This window comes from Rhamphochromis longiceps, linkage group LG12, assembly GCF_057381845.1.
Source record: "Rhamphochromis longiceps isolate RC_006_pf linkage group LG12, R_longiceps_female_GT1.1, whole genome shotgun sequence".
Lineage (NCBI taxonomy): Eukaryota > Metazoa > Chordata > Actinopteri > Cichliformes > Cichlidae > Rhamphochromis > Rhamphochromis longiceps.
In genome coordinates this window covers 14,232,328-14,249,298 of record NC_140568.1, presented here as the reverse complement: position 1 = coordinate 14,249,298, position 16,971 = coordinate 14,232,328, and the positions used below count along the sequence as shown (strand labels likewise).

Genomic DNA, 16,971 nt, shown 5'->3' with positions numbered 1-16,971 from the left:
ATCAACCACGTGGCCTTTCTGTGTGGAGTTTGCGTGGGTTCTCTGTGGGTACTCCGGTTCCTCCCACAGTCCACAGACATGCAGTTAGTGGGGTTAGGTTAACTGGTAATAGGTGTGAATGTGAGTGTCTGTGTGTTAGCCTTGTGATAGACTGGTACCTTGTGGTAGCTGGGATGGGCTCCAGCCACCCCGCGACCCTGACAAGGATAAGTGGAAGAGAATGGATGGATTAAAACTAAAGTGAAATAACTACTATTTGAGCTCACGTTTAGAAACCAAAATTCTATTATTACTTATGACTAATTCAACAAATTTGAATATTTATAAACTTATTAGCTCAGTGAGACATTTGTTTTTGTAGTTTGTGTGATGTGCAGTAGAGCCAGCATATTTTTCAAAGATGATATACATTTTAAATCACCAGGAACTCTTGCAACAAGGTGTAGAGTGCCCTCTGGTGGACAAACAATGCAATATCGACACTCGTAACACGGTGAAAGGGTGTTTCTCTCTTCTCTTTTTTTACTTCTTAAATTTTCATTTATCTGTTGTTGTAAATGCCGATATCAATGAGTGATGATCGGATAACAATTTTTCACTGACAAATTGGTCAGGCTTTAATAATAACTACACATCTAGTATACATAAATGAAACAACACCTTTATTTGTAAAGTATTTTAGCAAATAAAAGGTACAAATACCTTTATAGTACTGCAAAATGAAAATAAGTTAAGATGATTTTCAGGAGAAACAACAGTTCATTGGGGAAAAGAGTGTGGGCGTAAAAGAAGATGTGGGCCGCTGGTTGGATTCCGGATGAAATTCCAGATAATTCAGGTACCTTTGGTGCCTTGCACTGACCAGAGTATCACCAACATCCGGAACATCTTCTGCACCTACACCCTTCTCAGTTTACATCGGACTCAGCCAAGTGATACACTAACTCAGTCTTTACATCCTCTGAGCTTCTCTGCTCGGTGGCCAGCACCGTCTCAACGGGAAAAGTCAAATACAAACGCTCCTCTTTCACTTTTTTCAGTGAAGGTGCTTCTCTTGGAGAAAACATGGGGTCTGCCGCTTTAAAGGTCACTGGGGACATGTTGTGTGACTTACGCTTGGCATTCTTCTTCTCTTGTTTGTAGGCTGCATTCATATTGGCTAACACCTGAACATGGAACCAAAGGATAAAAGAGACAAAAACCAAATGAGCTTCCATGCACGTTTGCTGTCACTTAATTTAAGGCTAATAACAGAGATTATGGAGGATGTTATAATGTGATTCTCTAATAGATCAGTTTAATTTGCTAAATCGACTTAATCAACTTTAATTTAACGCACGTGTAAAAAAAAAAAAAGCACTGAAATCAATTATTTTTCCACAATTATTAAATAGATTCAACATCTTTCTACAACAGAAGTGCAGACTGCACAGATGGTACCTTCCGAAAGGAAAAAGTACTATAGCTTACTAGGGTATATTAGACTTAATAGTTACTATATACAGTAATGGACTTCTATACATTTTACATCAGATTAAAACTTTGGTTGTAAGATTCAGATAATTATTTATTAAAAGCTCGACATTTTAAATGAGAATAAGAAAGAAAAGTATTTCTTTGTGCCCCCTTATCTCTGTTAACGCCCTACCTGCCCCCTAGCAAAACTTTGCTAGATCCGCCCCTGCACAGTTACAGCCGTCAGCTACGTAGAAAAGGATCCTGGTGTAGAAAGTAATAATGAATAAATTCTAACAACAGCTTATCAAGCTTAAACGTGCTGATGTTGTTCAGCTGCTGGTTTCCTCTTTCTGGTGCGAAGTGGGCCAAAAACAAACAAGAGAGACAGAGTCGTGACAGAAAATCCGATCAGCTGATCATTGATCAGTTTCATGATTGAAGTAGCAGCAGGAGAGGGAGGGGGAGAGAAGAGGCAGTCGCTCCACATATCGGTTGTTAAGTTTAACGCGGGAATGCTTTACAAATATTCAAAGATGAACTTACACACTTCCTTTACTTCTCTCTGGGATCACTTCCTCGGAGATGAAATGCCGGTTTGGTAGCGAGGCTACAAATGCTCAACCAGACCTCCGACAGGTCTCGCACAGCCGCTCTATCACGTGAGCACACTGCTCCGACGTGCTGAGGTTATGAGCTGAGTTACGCCATGTCGCAAGTTTTGTGAGGTGCTTTCGTGGTTTTTAATGGATCGGATTACATTTTTTATTTCTCTCCGATATCCAATCCAGTAATTTAGGTCAGTATCGGACCGATACCGATACGTAATATTGGATCGGTCCATCTCTACTAATTACGATTTTAAATTTGGATCTATCACTCCAAAAGACTTGCTGCCACTTATCTGCAGTCCAGTTCTTGTGGAATTTGGCATTCCTCAGCCTTTTCTCCCCATTTCCCCTCCTTAACAATAGCTTCCTGTCAGTCATCGTTCCACTGAGATAATTTCTGAACAGGTTTCAGTGATCGTTAGATGGGTCAGACACATGTCTTAGATTTTCTGTCAGAACTTTGCAGGATATTTTTCTAATTCTTACAGACATGACTTTTCTCATACGGTTCATCTATTGTAGATTGTTGTTTTCATTCCTGCCACATCGTTTGTCGTCCACTTGTCCCGTTTCCTTAGGACACACTGCACAACATGTCCACATATGCCAAGTTTTTGTCAGTCATCTTAGTGGTGCAAAAATACTATTTCACATCTGTCAAAGGCGTTATCTTTGGCAACTAAAGAAGAGTGCACAAATTGTGTGTTTTTGCAACAGACAGCTAGTAACAAAGTACCTATAGGTACAATTTAAAGTTGATTCTTTGCCAAGTTGTCTGTTATGTGCGGACACAACAATGACTCATCCCTTGAGTTAGCTGCATTTTGTTTATGCTTGAGTGATTCACAGATCAGTGCTAAGTGGCTTAACATAACAGAAACCAATCCCCTGCAAATATTCAGGTACAAGGGCTGAACTGACAATGAGTGAAGAATGATCAGAGCCTGGGGAACTGCTGTTCAAGACCACGTTAGGAAAATGACAAGACTATCTGGCTCCTTGTTGGCAAAATATAAGGAAATGTTTAGTGGCTCAAGACTTTTGCACACAACTTCATTAGGATGCAACTATTGTTTTATAACAGACTTCCTGACCTCTGCCTGGATTCGTGCGATCGCACACTCGATCACCAGCATCCATTTTCACTTAAGGAAGACAGAAGAAAATGATGAGAATTACCAGCTGCTTAACAGAGTTCTGCTGCTCCTGAATGACACTCATGTACGCAGAGGCCTTCTCCTTCGTAGAGTACACATCCTGCTCCGGCTCGTCACGATTCAGCCGACTTGCTGCGTTCTACATGAAAGGAAATTATGTTTGAGGAATGGCAAACCAATCAGGTGTTTAGAGCTCACTTATCTCCTGCAGTCTCACCTCATTTGGTAAACTGGCTGTCCTGTTAAACATGAGAGAGTAAGGAGTGAACTTTGTTGTGGGGTTGGTGGATGTCCTGAACAGAAACAGCACAGGGTCGAGAAAATCATCCCATTCTGCCTGCTTCTCCGACACCATCTGCAGTATGGCTTCTTTCAACAGAGGGCTTGTGCAGTCGTGGAGTGGGTTGAGCTGAGGCTGGTCCACAGGAGAGACCTTCTGTGTGATGCTCCACCTTTCAAACAGCACCTTTGTCACCTAGAAAATTAAAAATCAAGATCAAAACATGCCTCCGTAGTGTTGACCTACTGTTCTCAATCTTATTATTTTATACGATTCTGCTGCTGTAGTCTCACCTTATCACAGAAGTCAGCATTCTGTGTACAAACTATCATTTTAGGAGCACCGAACCTGATTAAAAACAGAGCAAAGATCAGCATCAGGCTGAAAAGCACCACTGTAGGTATTTAATTCTTGGTAATTTTGCTCATGTGCATGGTCTGCAAATAAGTTGTTTTCAACCTGTATATGCATTTAGAGATGCATCTTGCAACCGAGGCAACATCTGTCTTTTGCACTGGGAAAGCCTCTGGCCATTTAGTGAAGTAATCAATCACCACCGTGACATTCTTGTTGCCTCTCTGGGTCTCTGGCAATGCCCCTGACAAAGAGGAGAGACAAACCACACAGTCAGCCTAACATCTGTGGAAAGAAATGATCTTGCAGACATAATCAAAGAGAATATTTTAAAATGAACTGAGGCAAAAACCTATCGTGTCAATCCCGACAATTTCCCAAGGTGCATCCACTTTTATTGGCCGAATAGTTCTCGACTGGTTCTTATTTCTCTCTGTGTGCTGACACGTTTCACAGACTTTTATCTGAAACAGTGGTAACAAAAGTTAGACACTGTTGTCAGTATTCCTAACAGATTTGAAAAAAACAAACAAACACCATACACAGAGGAATGTGTGTACCCAGTCCACGACGTCCTTGATGATTCCCAGCCAGTAGTACTTGCTCTGGATCCTGTGGACGGTCTTCTTCTGGCCCAGGTGATGGCCAATATCGCTGAAGTGGCAGTCAAGAAAAATCTGCCTCTTCCTCTCAGACTCAATCACCACCTCCCTCTTCTCTTCTTTCTTGGGCCCCACATAGTAGAGCTTGCCCTCTTGAACACAGATATAAATCAGGGAATCATGTAGTGAGAAACTTAATCCCGGGTCATACCATACCGCATTATAAATGTAGGCATTTAATGTCGTCTTGATCTCTAGCAAAAGTAGACATTTACATGATCAAAACTGCGAACTGCCTGAAAACAGCTGTGGTCTATCTTTAATTCGGCAAATAAACAGGTTATCTAAAAATGAATATTATTCCTGTAATCGTTTTCATCTAAAGTGCCCAAGAGCTCATTTTTGCAAGCACCGAGGATCAGTTTTAGAATTGTGAGTAGCCGCATTTTCTGCAGATCCCTACTGATCCACCTAGTCATGCCCTAAACGTTATACCAGCCTAGCAAGGAAATTTTAAATCAGGGGAGGGAGAAGCCAGGAGTTAAACTGACTGCTGGAGATGAACAAAAGCAACACACACCGCTGCTGAACCGAGTGACTGAATGAAGCCCTACCATCGATGATGAATTTCTGAGCGTATCTCTTGAGGTTCTTCTTTCGTATCGGATTCATCGTCTGAGGAAAACTGCCTTTAGCCACAAACGTGTAAATGTCTCCGAGTTTGTTGGAGCTGGATTCAACCACCTCCTCCTCAGCCACTGGCAGTGACTCCACGCTCAGCATTTCACAGGATGAAAGTGAGCACAGCCAGTGTGCTCCTTATTAAACATAGAAATACCTTTTGCCCAACGGCATCATTAGCATCTAAACTACAGAAACACAAGAGTTACAGGTCAGAATGAAAATACTGTACCTGTCTTCTTCTACTTTGTCCTTTAGGTGGTTGCTATCAATTATTGTTTCTTTAGCACCCCCTTCTGGAAGTATAGCCGTAGGTACTCAGAGACGTCTCTTAAAAAAGAAAAACAAAACAATCGTAGCTAAAAGTTAGCCCGAAGTAGCAGTTTGCTAAGTTTTGCTAAGTTTTTTTTTTTTTGTATTTTTTTGTTTGTTGGTTGGTTTTTGTTTATTTGTATCAGTTTTTCTCGAATGACTTAACTTCTGACCTTAGCTCTAAAAAGTATAAATCTATCGTAAATCTTGACTTAAAGCTTGATTTAGACCGGTTATGTAGTAACCGGAAGCATCTTTTATCCCTACACTACAATTTTCCACGCCATTCAAGTGGTCGTGGTATTTTGTTTGGTCACTTCAGGTTACGTAAAATGTTGCTGGGTAGGGTAAAATGGGAATCCGGTTATGGCATAAGTTATGACGTAGATCTAACGCAGAAGTAGGGAGAGGCCAGCCACCCTTCATGCAATGGGCGATCTAATTCTTTCAGTCATTAGATAGAACTTGTGAACATATGTGAGTGTGGGTGTGGATGCAAGATGAAAGATACTTAAATTCCTCCACTTGGTTAAAAACTCGTGTCTGGCCCAGAGTGGGCAATCCCCCCTTTTCCAGCTGAGAATAAATGCCCTTAGGCTTGAGGATGCTAATTCTCATTCCCGCCACTTCAGAGTCGGCTGTGAACCACTCCACTGTAAGCTGGAGGCCACGACTTCAAAAAAGCAACACAACCACATCATCGACAAAAAGCAGAGATGAGATCATGAGGCCACCAAAATGGAAGCCTTTCACCACTTGGCTGCACCAAAAAATTCTGTCCATAAAAATTATGAAGAGTATCATAACAAAGGACAGCCCTGGCGAAGTCCAACACCCACCATGAAATAGTTTGACTTACTGCTGGCTCTTACTGCAGTTGCACATGCACCAAATGGCTCACAGTAAGTGGGCAGAAACCCCATATTCATAAAGCATCTCCCACAGAAGGTGGACCCAAGTCCACAAAACAGACTTGTTGTGCACTCTGGTGCACACTTAAATATCCTTGAGAGGATAAAGAGGTGGTCAAGCATTCAATACAGGACAAAAACCAAACTGATGTATAACTTCCGATGGAGGCTGAGTAGTAAGAGCCCTCTGTGACTGGCGCCCCCACTCCTTCAGTTGAAGTCAGCAGCATCCCACCGTTGTCCACCATCTGGTTCAGGGAACATGTGGAACATGATCCATTCGAACTCAGTGTCAACCACAAGTTTCACTAAGCAATGATCCAGACACAAGTGCATCCAATGTTCCTCCAGGAACCTTCAAAATCATACTAAAAAGTGTAGTTTTATACTGAAACCACTTTAGTTCTGTTAAAACTCATGATTACAGTCTAACCACAGGCGTCATAACTTCAACTAGTGCGAACTGACACATTACTGCACATACAGTGGAAAACAGACAAAATCAATAAGTCCCTTTTTTGATACATCTCGAGTCCATGACTGTCTCCATCTGACTCCCAGGTGCATGTTTTTTTTGTTTTTTTAATACTTATATTTTTCTACAGATTATAACATCACCCACCCACCCAACACACAAACACATAGACATACTGTGTATACGCACACACACACACACACACACACGAAAATAAAAATTAAAACATGGACTTAGGCTCAGTGTATATAAGGGCTGTTCATATTTGATATAACTGTCTCATGTTTTTGACGCCTTTTGGACGGAGGGGCTATTGACGGATGGAATGGGATGTATGTATGTATGGTGCTTTTAATTTGGAGGACGTCGAACCGGAGGTGACATATTTGTCACTGAGCGCAACGTCACAGGGCGTGCGTTTGACAGTAGTGTCTGTGGTAATGTTTTTCCCTGTGTCTTAAGCAGTTATCTTTGAACAGGCAACAATGACGAACGAAGGCAAAGAAAAGCCTCGGTTTTATACCTGTGACTGTTTCACGACTGATAACATTTTCCTGGAGGAATACAAGCTCCATGTTCGTTTTGTGTCCGAGCAGCAGTTCAGGCTGGACTACCATGCAGTGAGTGGATACCAGTTTGCTACATTTTGATATGAAATACAAATATGATGAGAAATGGTGACATGGCAACTTTGTGAGCTGACAGGTGTGTATTGTTTGCTAATTGTTACCGCGCAGCTGCTGAAGAAGTTGGGCTGCGTCACGGATGAACAGTTTGAGGGAGTGCTCAACAAGGTAAGAAGTATACTGTATTTTACAAGTGCTGTTAAACAGGCCAAGGGATTTTTGACACAGCTGTTTCAAGCATCCCAGTTGTATTTGAAACCCTTACATTATTGTGCTTTGTACACAGAAACAAAATGATTTCACAAAAAACTTTCAAGTTCAAAATAATTAGCGTGCCGGGGATGCTAACAGTCAGTTGTTTGTCTTTTTTTGCTGGATAAGAGGGTGCAGCTCTTTGTAGTAGTCTCACACAGTGAGCAATCCCTCCTACTTTGGAGGATCTCTCAAGCTCCTCTGGTTTTGATGGTCTTCTGTGATGGACCTTGGTCTTTAATTCACCCCACAGATTTCCAATGGGATTCGGACTACAGACCAGTCAGTAATGCTGACTGGACTGTAATGTGTTTTTGGTCGTTGTCTTGGAAGACAAAGTGATGACCCAAACCCAGTTTTGCTGCAGACCGCTTATTTATTTACATTAAAGCTGGCAAAACCAAACCCAACAATAAAACAACATAAAAATATCAAATGAAAAATAACCGCACTGGACCACTAATAATAAAACATTTAAGGCAGCAGTTATAAATTAAGAACCAAAAAGCATTATGGCATCAAGAGTAGTAGATTCTGAATGACTTGTAAAAGATGCCTGTGTTTAGTAGGGATGGGTATAGTTTAGGTTTTATCCGATACCGGTGCCAAATCTGTACTTTTGAAACGGTGCTCGAACCAGTGCTTAAAGAATGGAGAACACAAGCTTTGTCCAAAAACCTCTTATGTTTTTATTTTTAGCAGTCTCTTTTTTTTTCTGCAAAATGATAAGAACCGTCCAGCTCCACGCACGGCGCAATCCGTGCTAACTCACTAATGGAGGTCTTGCAGCAAGCTATCAAATACGGTGCATTTCTCGGCTTTTTTAAAAAAAAAAAAACACTATGCGTCGCCAGGTGTTTCATCAGATTTGAGGTGTTACCTCCTTAAGTATCACCATAACTTCTTAAGTCCCAAAGGGGTTTCTGAGCTTCCTGCTCAAAAATGCAATACCCAAATGTAATTGATTATTTCTCTGCAATTACAAACTCTGTGCTTACAATCTTGGTATCAAAATAAAGCTAACACTTGTGAAATTTCATCCGAGGTGTAAATATTGAAGCAGATATTACTGTGTCAAAGTTACTGAGACTGGAACACAGAAAAAGTAAGTAGATTTTATCCTCGCCCTTTTTTTTTTTTTTTTTTTTTTTTTAAGCATATAACCCTTTTAAAATATGCCTCAGTTTCATTACAGAAATTCAGTAACCAACATTTAAACATCATCTGTGCAAAGATTTATGTTTTTAAAGTGAAACAGTGAAAAATTACAGCGCTGTCAATACATGAATATCCAGACGTTGTACAAAAAACCATGCCAGTTGAACTTTTTAGGTATTTAAGAGCATAAATTGATTAATTTTATTAACATGCCTAAAAATGCTTTTTTTTTTAAATACATTTTTGAAGAATTAACCACACATTTACATGGTAATGGGTCAGGCAGGGCGATATGGCCAAAAATATTTATCACGATATATATTTGAAAATTTGCGATAACGATATAACTGACGATATAATTTTTGCGAGACAAAATACAACTCCACAACTTTACTAGCGCAAAAAAACCCCCATCCATTTATTTTCACTTAAACAAGCAGCTGTTTTTTTTATGTGCATTAAAGCTATATACAAATTTAACAGTGCAAATGCAAATTCCTTGCTGAAAGTTTAACCAAAAGGCATTTCCAGTAGAAATGGGCTGACATATCCTGAGCATAACCATGTATAATATCCACTGAAGGTAAAAAGAGGTGCTTTGCAACATTAAACTGCAGTGTGCCAAATAAAAAAATCAAATATGTATTTTTCAGACCATAAGGTGCATGGGATTAAAAGGCACATTAAGCGAAACAAAGCAGTCAGATGAATCAAACTTTATTCAACTCATTCTTCTTGCTTCCTCCACTTCTGTACCATTGATTCATTAATGTTGTAAATGGTAAATGGCCATTTGAATAGCGCTTTTCTAGTCCTAAGGACCCCCAAAGCACTTTACACAACCAGTCATCCACCCATTCACACAGTGGTGATGGCAAGCTACATTGCAGCCACAGCCACCCTGGGGCGCACTGACAGAGGCGAGGCTGCCGGACACTGGCACCACCGGGCCCTCTGACCACCACCAGTAGGCAACGGGGTGAAGTGCCCAAGGACACAACAACTGAGACTGTCCAAGCTGGGGCTTGAACCGGCAACCTTCCGATTACAAGGCGAACTCCCAACTCTTGAGCCACTATCGCCCTGTATTCTATCACAGCTGCTCTATTCCCATGTTGTTGCAGTATATTAATGACTAACCTTCTATTGTGGATGGATTATTTCAGTTGTTCTCCTGACTGAAGTTTGGTCTGTTTACAGCATCCTGCCATGCGATTGCATTTATCTCTAACCATCAGGAACCTTCACGTTAACTTTTATCGAGTGGAAAAGTGTTAGCATTCATCCTCCAGCTTCACTGTTTATGTTATTCTAACATAGCTGTGTTGCTAGTGATCCCGTAGCGCAGTGGTCCCCAACCCCCGGGCCTCGGACCGGTACCGGGCCGCGAGAGTTGAGACTCAGGTGTGAAATGCATGTTTTTCAGGGTTTTTATTGGTTTTCAGCGTTATTTTGTTATCGTTTTTTTTCCGTTAACTCTGTTTTCCTGGGTATTTTCACGTGTGTTATGAATAAATCTTCTTTTTTTCGGTACCGGTACTAGTTTTATTTTGCTGTATTTATCCGCGACACCTTAAAGGCCGGTCCGTGAAAATATTGTCGGGCATAAACCGGTCCGTGGCGCAAAAAAGGTTGGGGACTGCTGCCGTAGCACATCATTATATACCAGCTAACCCAACTTCAGTAACCTTATAAACATCACTGCTGTTTAGTTTCCTGTCTTCATTTATGTTGGAAGTGATAGCAGAGCTGTACGTTTGAATTTTTTCAGAAATCTCTCAGTCAGAACATGCTATATCGTGCTTGGGTAACTAGCGAAACTAGCGGGCTAACTTCCTGCTAACTCCGTTAAATGTAATAAATTCTGTTTTCATGGATGTCTGGAAGTTAAACTTCATAGTTACACCTGGTAAAGCAGCAATGCTGATCGTTTTATTAAAGATGAAAGAATTTAGACAGTTTTTAACTCTCAGTGATGCTGCAGTGTTCGTTTGACTTTGGGACCTGAATCGGACGGAGTTTAGGACCCAGATTACTCCCAGATTTAGAGCACCTTAGTCCAACAAATACGGTAATAACGGTCGTGTCCAAATTCATGGGCTGCATCCTCCTGAGGACCCGGCCTTCGTGGTCTATGTGGGCCGGGTCCTCAGAAGGTCGGGTAGGCTGGAAGTAAACAGCTGTGGAATTGGACGGTCTAGCCTTCTGATCAGTGTCACCACTGTCTCGGTGGAGTGTAATAAACTCGGCCATCTTCTCTGTGCCATCTAAAATATAACAGGACACTGGCGTAAATTCTCGACCATCTCACACTTCTGTTTAATCAGTTTTCTGTTTGACGTTTAGTCAGCTGTATGAAAATCAAGGAGGAACCCACGTGGGGGATTAATAAAGTTTTATTTGATCTAATCTAATCTAATAACTTTAATCTCAGCCAAACCAATTTACTCGTGAACAAATAAAACACTGAAAAAAGCCAAACAATAACATTTTTAGGTTGTCTGAGTGACTTATATATTACGTTTAACCTGAGTAGCGAAAGTCTGCGGTGATCTGAAAATGATGTGCCGGGAGTTGGGCCATTCTCGGCGGCTTCAGTGACCCTCGAGCTCTCGGCTAGCTATCGAGCTGGTGGGTAGCAGACGTCTCCGAAAACGTTGAAGCACTTTTGCAAATATGCGATATCTTGATAAACCGAGCAGATATTTGATGTTTACACAGCTACTTTCTCCCCTGAAAATATATTAAAAGTTTATTTTGTGACCCAGAAAGATTAGTATGAGTAATTTTAAAACTTAGTAGCGGCCGCCATTGTTGGAAACTGGAGTTTGAATTCTGGGATATGGTAGGCCACGAAGGACACACCCGACCCATCCTTCAAATTCGGGGAAAGGGAGGACGCATTTGTCGGCTGCACTCAGAGGAGTCTACGAATTTGGACAGCCTTCGGCGCGTCGCTGTGACGTAATCGGTCTCAGGAGGATGCAGACCATGAATTTGGACACAACCAATGACGGCATGCACAAAAAATGTGCTTTGTTGTGTATCTGACGGACAAACACCAAACCAAACGCATCACTGAAGTTGCACCATTTTTACAAACCAATTCTGGTTCAGCCGTTTCACTCAACAATCCGATTTGCCCCTTCTCATTCTCTGTTGCTGCTGTGCTTTTTCGGCTGTGTGCGTATGAAAACAAAGGCACTGCGCATGCGCATTTTACCCATATTCTATCGCGATATTTCATTTTCCTATCGTTGCCTAACATTGTACCGGTACTACCGTGAACAGTATAATTTGGCCCAGCCCTAGTAATGGTCCTTTTCTGCCGTGCGCATGGAGTGTTTAATTGGTCTCTGGCCCTTTAAACTCTGAGAGGCTGTAACTTTGGTTTCTTTTGGTCAATTTGCACGATCGACACCTCTTTTTAATTGTTTGAGCCAATAGAATCACAGTAACGATGCCACGTTCACGTTACTTCAATCAATCAGACGTTCCAAGGCCAAAACCCACGTGGGCCCAAATTTACTGCATGTGATGTCTGTCCAGTCACGTGTCTATAGGTGGGTCTAAAATGGAGGTCTTTGACGGAAAATGGCTCTGATGCGGCTAGGTAGGCGTGGTAACTGCTGATAATCACCTGGCTACCAGCTACCGGTGAAAATAACAGAGGAAATCTGGATTTAATTTATACCTTTTTTTGCTATTTTGCTGGGGCACACTGTACATACTGGTATTTGTGTTCAGATATATTAAAAAAAAAAAACACTGAAAACTAAGCTGCTGCTGCTGCTGAAATCATGGCAGTTCTGGATGTGAGCGATTAGCCAGCTTAACATTTAAACTCTGCTGCCTCTGATGTCTGTAGTACAGATGTTTTTCAGCTCTTTGAGAACAGCTGATGCTCCACTAGTGGCATCTATGTGCACTTCAATTTGCTGGCCCTGGATCAGCTTAAAAGAGAAAGGAGAATCTCTTTTTAGGATGGTATCAATATCATTGGGATTCATAAGTGACCTGTTAATGCCATGAAGCATTCAAGCCTAACTCATTAGGAAGGTATAACAAACAGAGAATAACTAGAGAATTAATATTTTATGAAAAGAAGCTGAGGTAACAAATGAGAAATCTTTGCATTACTAATAAACTGAAAGTGTCCGCCCTGTTTATGTTTAGATTTCCCAGGAAGTGGACAGACGAAAGCATCTAGGTGTGACATCTGCTCAAAGAGCTGCTGCTATCAAAGATATTTACCGGCCTCTGCATCCTCATGTCTACCATCTCCAGGTAGTCACTGCATTAACCATCATCAGCATTGTGAATAATGAAACATTAACACCTTGATAAAACACATTTGCACTTCACTTCCCCTCAGGAGTCTTACCTTACTTCAGAGTTCAAACAGATTGTTGAGTACTGTCAAAGCGACAGTGCCACCGAAGAAGGCCTCTTAGGCTTGTTGGAGGAACAAGTGGGTAAGCTGGGAAGTTCTTTTTAACTCCTCAGAGACAGAGATTCAAATGTGAAGTTGTTACATTTCCCTAAAAAGTCCAGGTGATGTGGGAGACTAACAAAAAATGTCTGAATTGAGAAAAGGGAGACATGGAGGCGAAATTGTTAAATTAAGGCTTTTATTAATATTGTTATTACAAATCCAATTAGAGAGATGGGGAAGTTGTTGTCACCTTTGAAAGAAAGGAGAAAATGGTAAGACCCAGGACTTGGTCACCAGATAGTAAGTTTAAAAAAAGGCTTTAACACCAGAAAGTAACACAGAGCCACAGCAAACACACCTCACAACCTGCAAGCCAAAATAAAAGGCTCTCTGGCATCAGAGTTCTCCTTTCTTTGGACTTATCTGGTTTAATTGCTGAGTAGATTCAGTTGTACCAAAAAAGGCAGCACCTAAGGCGGAAGAGATGGCAGGACACACTCATACTGGGTCAAAGTCACGGCAGGCCCTGCTAGGGCCATAACAGACGTGATGGCTCAGTTTGAATGCTAAGCAATGATGTCTATTAATAGAACTACTGATTTATAACAAGTGGCGGAGAAGAAAGGGCTAGAATCACAGTGCCCGAAGTTTTACCACAGCTCAAGACAATCAAGACATTTTATTGTCGTTAACTCCACAGCTTTATGCCACACAGAGCATCTTTAACTCATTCTCTCCTCTCTGTTGCAGCTCCAAGAGTGTATCGCTTTCCTTTATTTGACAAGAGCTTCTGTGAGGATCTTATGGAGGAGTTAAAGCACTTTGAGCAGTCTGCAGCCCCTAAAGGAAGACCCAACACAATGAACCAGTATGGGGTAATAAATTAAAGCCTTCTGAAACCACTGAAAACACTCTATACCATCTCCTTAACTGTGCAGTTGTGGCCAGATGTTTACATCTTTAATGACTCTAAAAACAAGATTTGGGGCCACAAGCTTGAATTATTATAGATTTTGTCTAATTTCACTGATGTCCAAGTGATCCATGCCAAATGTACCTTCATACCATCACTGATGCTGGCTTTTGGATTATGTGGTGATAAGCTGTTTGCTGTTTCTCCTTTTTAGCTTGGAGGATTCAGCATCCAAGATTTCCCACAATGCTGTCTCAGTCTCAAGTTGCGCTTTATTTTTTTCTTTGTAGATAGATTTTATATGGGGATTTAACCCATACAGTGGGAAGGAAAAACTCCCTGTTAACCATAAGAAACGACCCAGGCTCAAGGAGGAGGAGCCTTCTGCTGCAAACGAGTGGGGTTGATGGGAGGTTGGGGCTGTATGTTTAACTACTTGCCCAACCAAAAAAATAAATGCAATTATTTATTTTCTAATACTTCACCAAATTAGCTAAAAAAATCACAGGAATTTCTTTTTGTAAGCATTACTTGGATATGCTGCCTTTTGTAGGTATAACAATTTAAATGGACGGTTTAAATGATTTGGAAATTCCTGTATTTGTGCTTTTATTAACATTTCAGAGAGTGTCTCTACCTTTGTAGAAATAAAGCTGTATAAGTTGTCTTGTTGCTCTTCCTTGTATCTTCAGATTCTCCTTAATGAGCTGGGCTTTGACGAGCACTTCATCACACCTCTCCGTGAACAGTACTTGCTGCCACTCACCTCCCTGCTTTATCCAGACTGTGGGGGGTGCTGTCTGGATAGTCACAAGGCCTTTGTGGTCAAATATGACATGAATGAAGATCTGGACTTGAGCTACCACTATGACAATGCAGAAGTCACCCTGAATGTTTCACTGGGCAAGGAGTTCACTGAGGGCAACCTTTATTTTGGTGATATGAGACAGGTGATGCCCTGCTATGATTTATGATGTTGTTTATGATATGATATGTTTTTCATTTTTGTTGTGTACAACTAAAACATATAGATACAAAATAATAAAAAAGTTATTTGATACAAAAGTATAATTAATAGTTTTTGCCTTCTCTGTAGGTTCCTGTAAGTGAGACGGAGTGCTCAGAGGTTGAACACAGGGTGACTGAGGGCCTCCTCCATCGGGGTCAACATATGCATGGTGCTTTACCCATCTCTTCTGGTCAGCGCTGGAACCTCATCATCTGGATGAGAGCCTCACAGGAACGAAATAAACAGTGCCCCATGTGCAACAGGACACCCACATTGGTGGAAGCGGAGGGCTTTGCTGATGGCTTCACAAAACACTCTGATCCACCACAGAACATCTCATGCGCGCTGACGTGATGCATCCAGTTCCTTTTGACTAAAGACTGCACGGGCTGATTATAGGAAGACGTTAAAGTGAACGAATTCTTATGAAGTAATATGACTCATTTGAAATTAGGATGATTATTTTATGAATATTAGTAATAGTCAATTCAGATTTATTTATATACAGCCAAATCACAAATATAGTTGCCTCAAGGTGCTTCGTATAATAGAGAAAAGCCAAACAATCAGATGACCCCCTTCCCTGTGAATAACCCAATTGCGACAGTTGGGAGGAAAAACTCAGTTTGAACAGGAAGGAGGATTCTTGGGGAGGAGCAGCCATCTGCTGTGAATAGTAATAATATTAATATTTGGCTCAGACATTTAGTGTAGTGTCCCGTTTTATAATATTTTCTTGAGATAATATTGCCACTCAGTGTTTTGGGTGAAGATTTCCAGTCGTCATAGGATATTGCATTTTCAGAATCACCAATCAGATCTGATAAAACTGTTTAAAACTTTTGAATTTCTCCTAAAATAAGGCTTTAAAATTCTCTCTTTGCCCTGGAAGTTTTTCTTCTACAAACTTTTTTGTTGTTGCACAATTGTCGTTTGGATTTCAGTCGTCAGTAGGCGTCCTTTTATTCAACAAAGTCAGAATTTGTAGGGGGTCATCTACCATATATTAGATCGATGCATTTCTAAGGAGATGTCATCTCGGTTGTGGGCAAAAGACCTGCAACTGACAAATAAAGGCTATCTCTCATCTCTCTTGTTTATAAATGTATGTATCTGCAGGCTGCAGAAGTCCACATTGCTAAAATGAGGTTTAATGTTTAGCAAAATGTGCCTCATTGGTCTTGGATCAGAAAGAATGAAGGCACTGTTGGAATAATCAACATTTGCTAAGCCACAGATTTGGCTGCGATACATCCCTGCTGTATATCTCTGAGGAAAAAACACACAGTTTGAAATAATAGAAGTTTAATTACACAAATTCTGTTAGTTCATTAATATTCTTTGTGTGTAAATGTCTTTGCTATGTAGTTGAAGTAATTAATTTCTCACACAGAATTTTTTTAAGAACACTAATATGAACCTGCTCGCTACATCTTACAAAATAAATGGATTCTTTTCAACAAACATCACAACATCGTGGCCTTTTGGTTGTTTCTTTTTACTCCTGCTTGTGCTATTATAGTGTTGAACTGGGGGGGAAATTGGGAGGTGGGGAGGGTCAGGTTCACTTGCATATTCAAACACACCAAAACACAAGTGCAACAAAGGCATGGCTCTGGTTGCTAAGGTATTGCTTATTTTCATGTATCTTGCATTGAAATCCAATTCTGTACATGCAGGCTTATGAGAGCATAGTACATTAAGTTTGGGCCTTGTATAGTGTGGATTTAGTGTAATTAC

At 40.9% G+C, this 16,971-nt stretch overlaps 2 protein-coding genes across 2 annotated transcripts; one reads left to right on the top strand and one right to left on the bottom strand.

Annotated features, from left to right (window-relative positions):
- Positions 1-641: 641 nt before the first annotated feature.
- Positions 642-5,410, bottom strand: LOC146657059 (gypsy retrotransposon integrase-like protein 1). The gene is made up of 8 exons (XM_085424875.1): positions 5,074-5,410; positions 4,418-4,611; positions 4,210-4,321; positions 3,963-4,101; positions 3,797-3,851; positions 3,441-3,698; positions 3,246-3,362; positions 642-1,166 (listed from the first exon to the last, which is right to left on the bottom strand). The coding sequence occupies exons 1-8, from the start codon at positions 5,240-5,242 to the stop codon at positions 909-911; spliced, it is 1,302 nt and encodes a 433-aa protein (XP_085281001.1). The 5' UTR covers positions 5,243-5,410; the 3' UTR covers positions 642-908.
- Positions 5,411-7,244: 1,834 nt separating this feature from the next.
- Positions 7,245-16,548, top strand: ogfod2 (2-oxoglutarate and iron-dependent oxygenase domain containing 2). Its single transcript, XM_085424879.1, has 7 exons — positions 7,245-7,458; positions 7,576-7,632; positions 13,051-13,161; positions 13,250-13,349; positions 14,060-14,184; positions 14,915-15,172; positions 15,319-16,548. The coding sequence occupies exons 1-7, from the start codon at positions 7,324-7,326 to the stop codon at positions 15,583-15,585; spliced, it is 1,053 nt and encodes a 350-aa protein (XP_085281005.1). The 5' UTR covers positions 7,245-7,323; the 3' UTR covers positions 15,586-16,548.
- The last annotated feature ends 423 nt before the right edge of the window (positions 16,549-16,971 follow it).

What these genes read in the sequence shown, in the direction of transcription:
- LOC146657059 (XM_085424875.1), bottom strand. Translation starts at nt 5,242, where the DNA reads ATGCTGAGCGTGGAGTCACTGCCAGTGGCTGAGGAGGAGGTGGTTGAA. An exon ending in ATCTCTAAATGCATATACAG is followed by an intron (nt 3,852 to 3,962) that starts GTTGAAAACAAC and finishes GTTTTTAATCAG; the next exon opens with GTTCGGTGCTCCTAAAATGA. An exon ending in AGAACTCTGTTAAGCAGCTG is followed by an intron (nt 1,167 to 3,245) that starts GTAATTCTCATC and finishes TTCCATGTTCAG; the next exon opens with GTGTTAGCCAATATGAATGC.
- ogfod2 (XM_085424879.1), top strand. Translation starts at nt 7,324, where the DNA reads ATGACGAACGAAGGCAAAGAAAAGCCTCGGTTTTATACCTGTGACTGT. An exon ending in TTGAGGGAGTGCTCAACAAG is followed by an intron (nt 7,633 to 13,050) that starts GTAAGAAGTATA and finishes GTTTATGTTTAG; the next exon opens with ATTTCCCAGGAAGTGGACAG. An exon ending in ATTTTGGTGATATGAGACAG is followed by an intron (nt 15,173 to 15,318) that starts GTGATGCCCTGC and finishes CCTTCTCTGTAG; the next exon opens with GTTCCTGTAAGTGAGACGGA.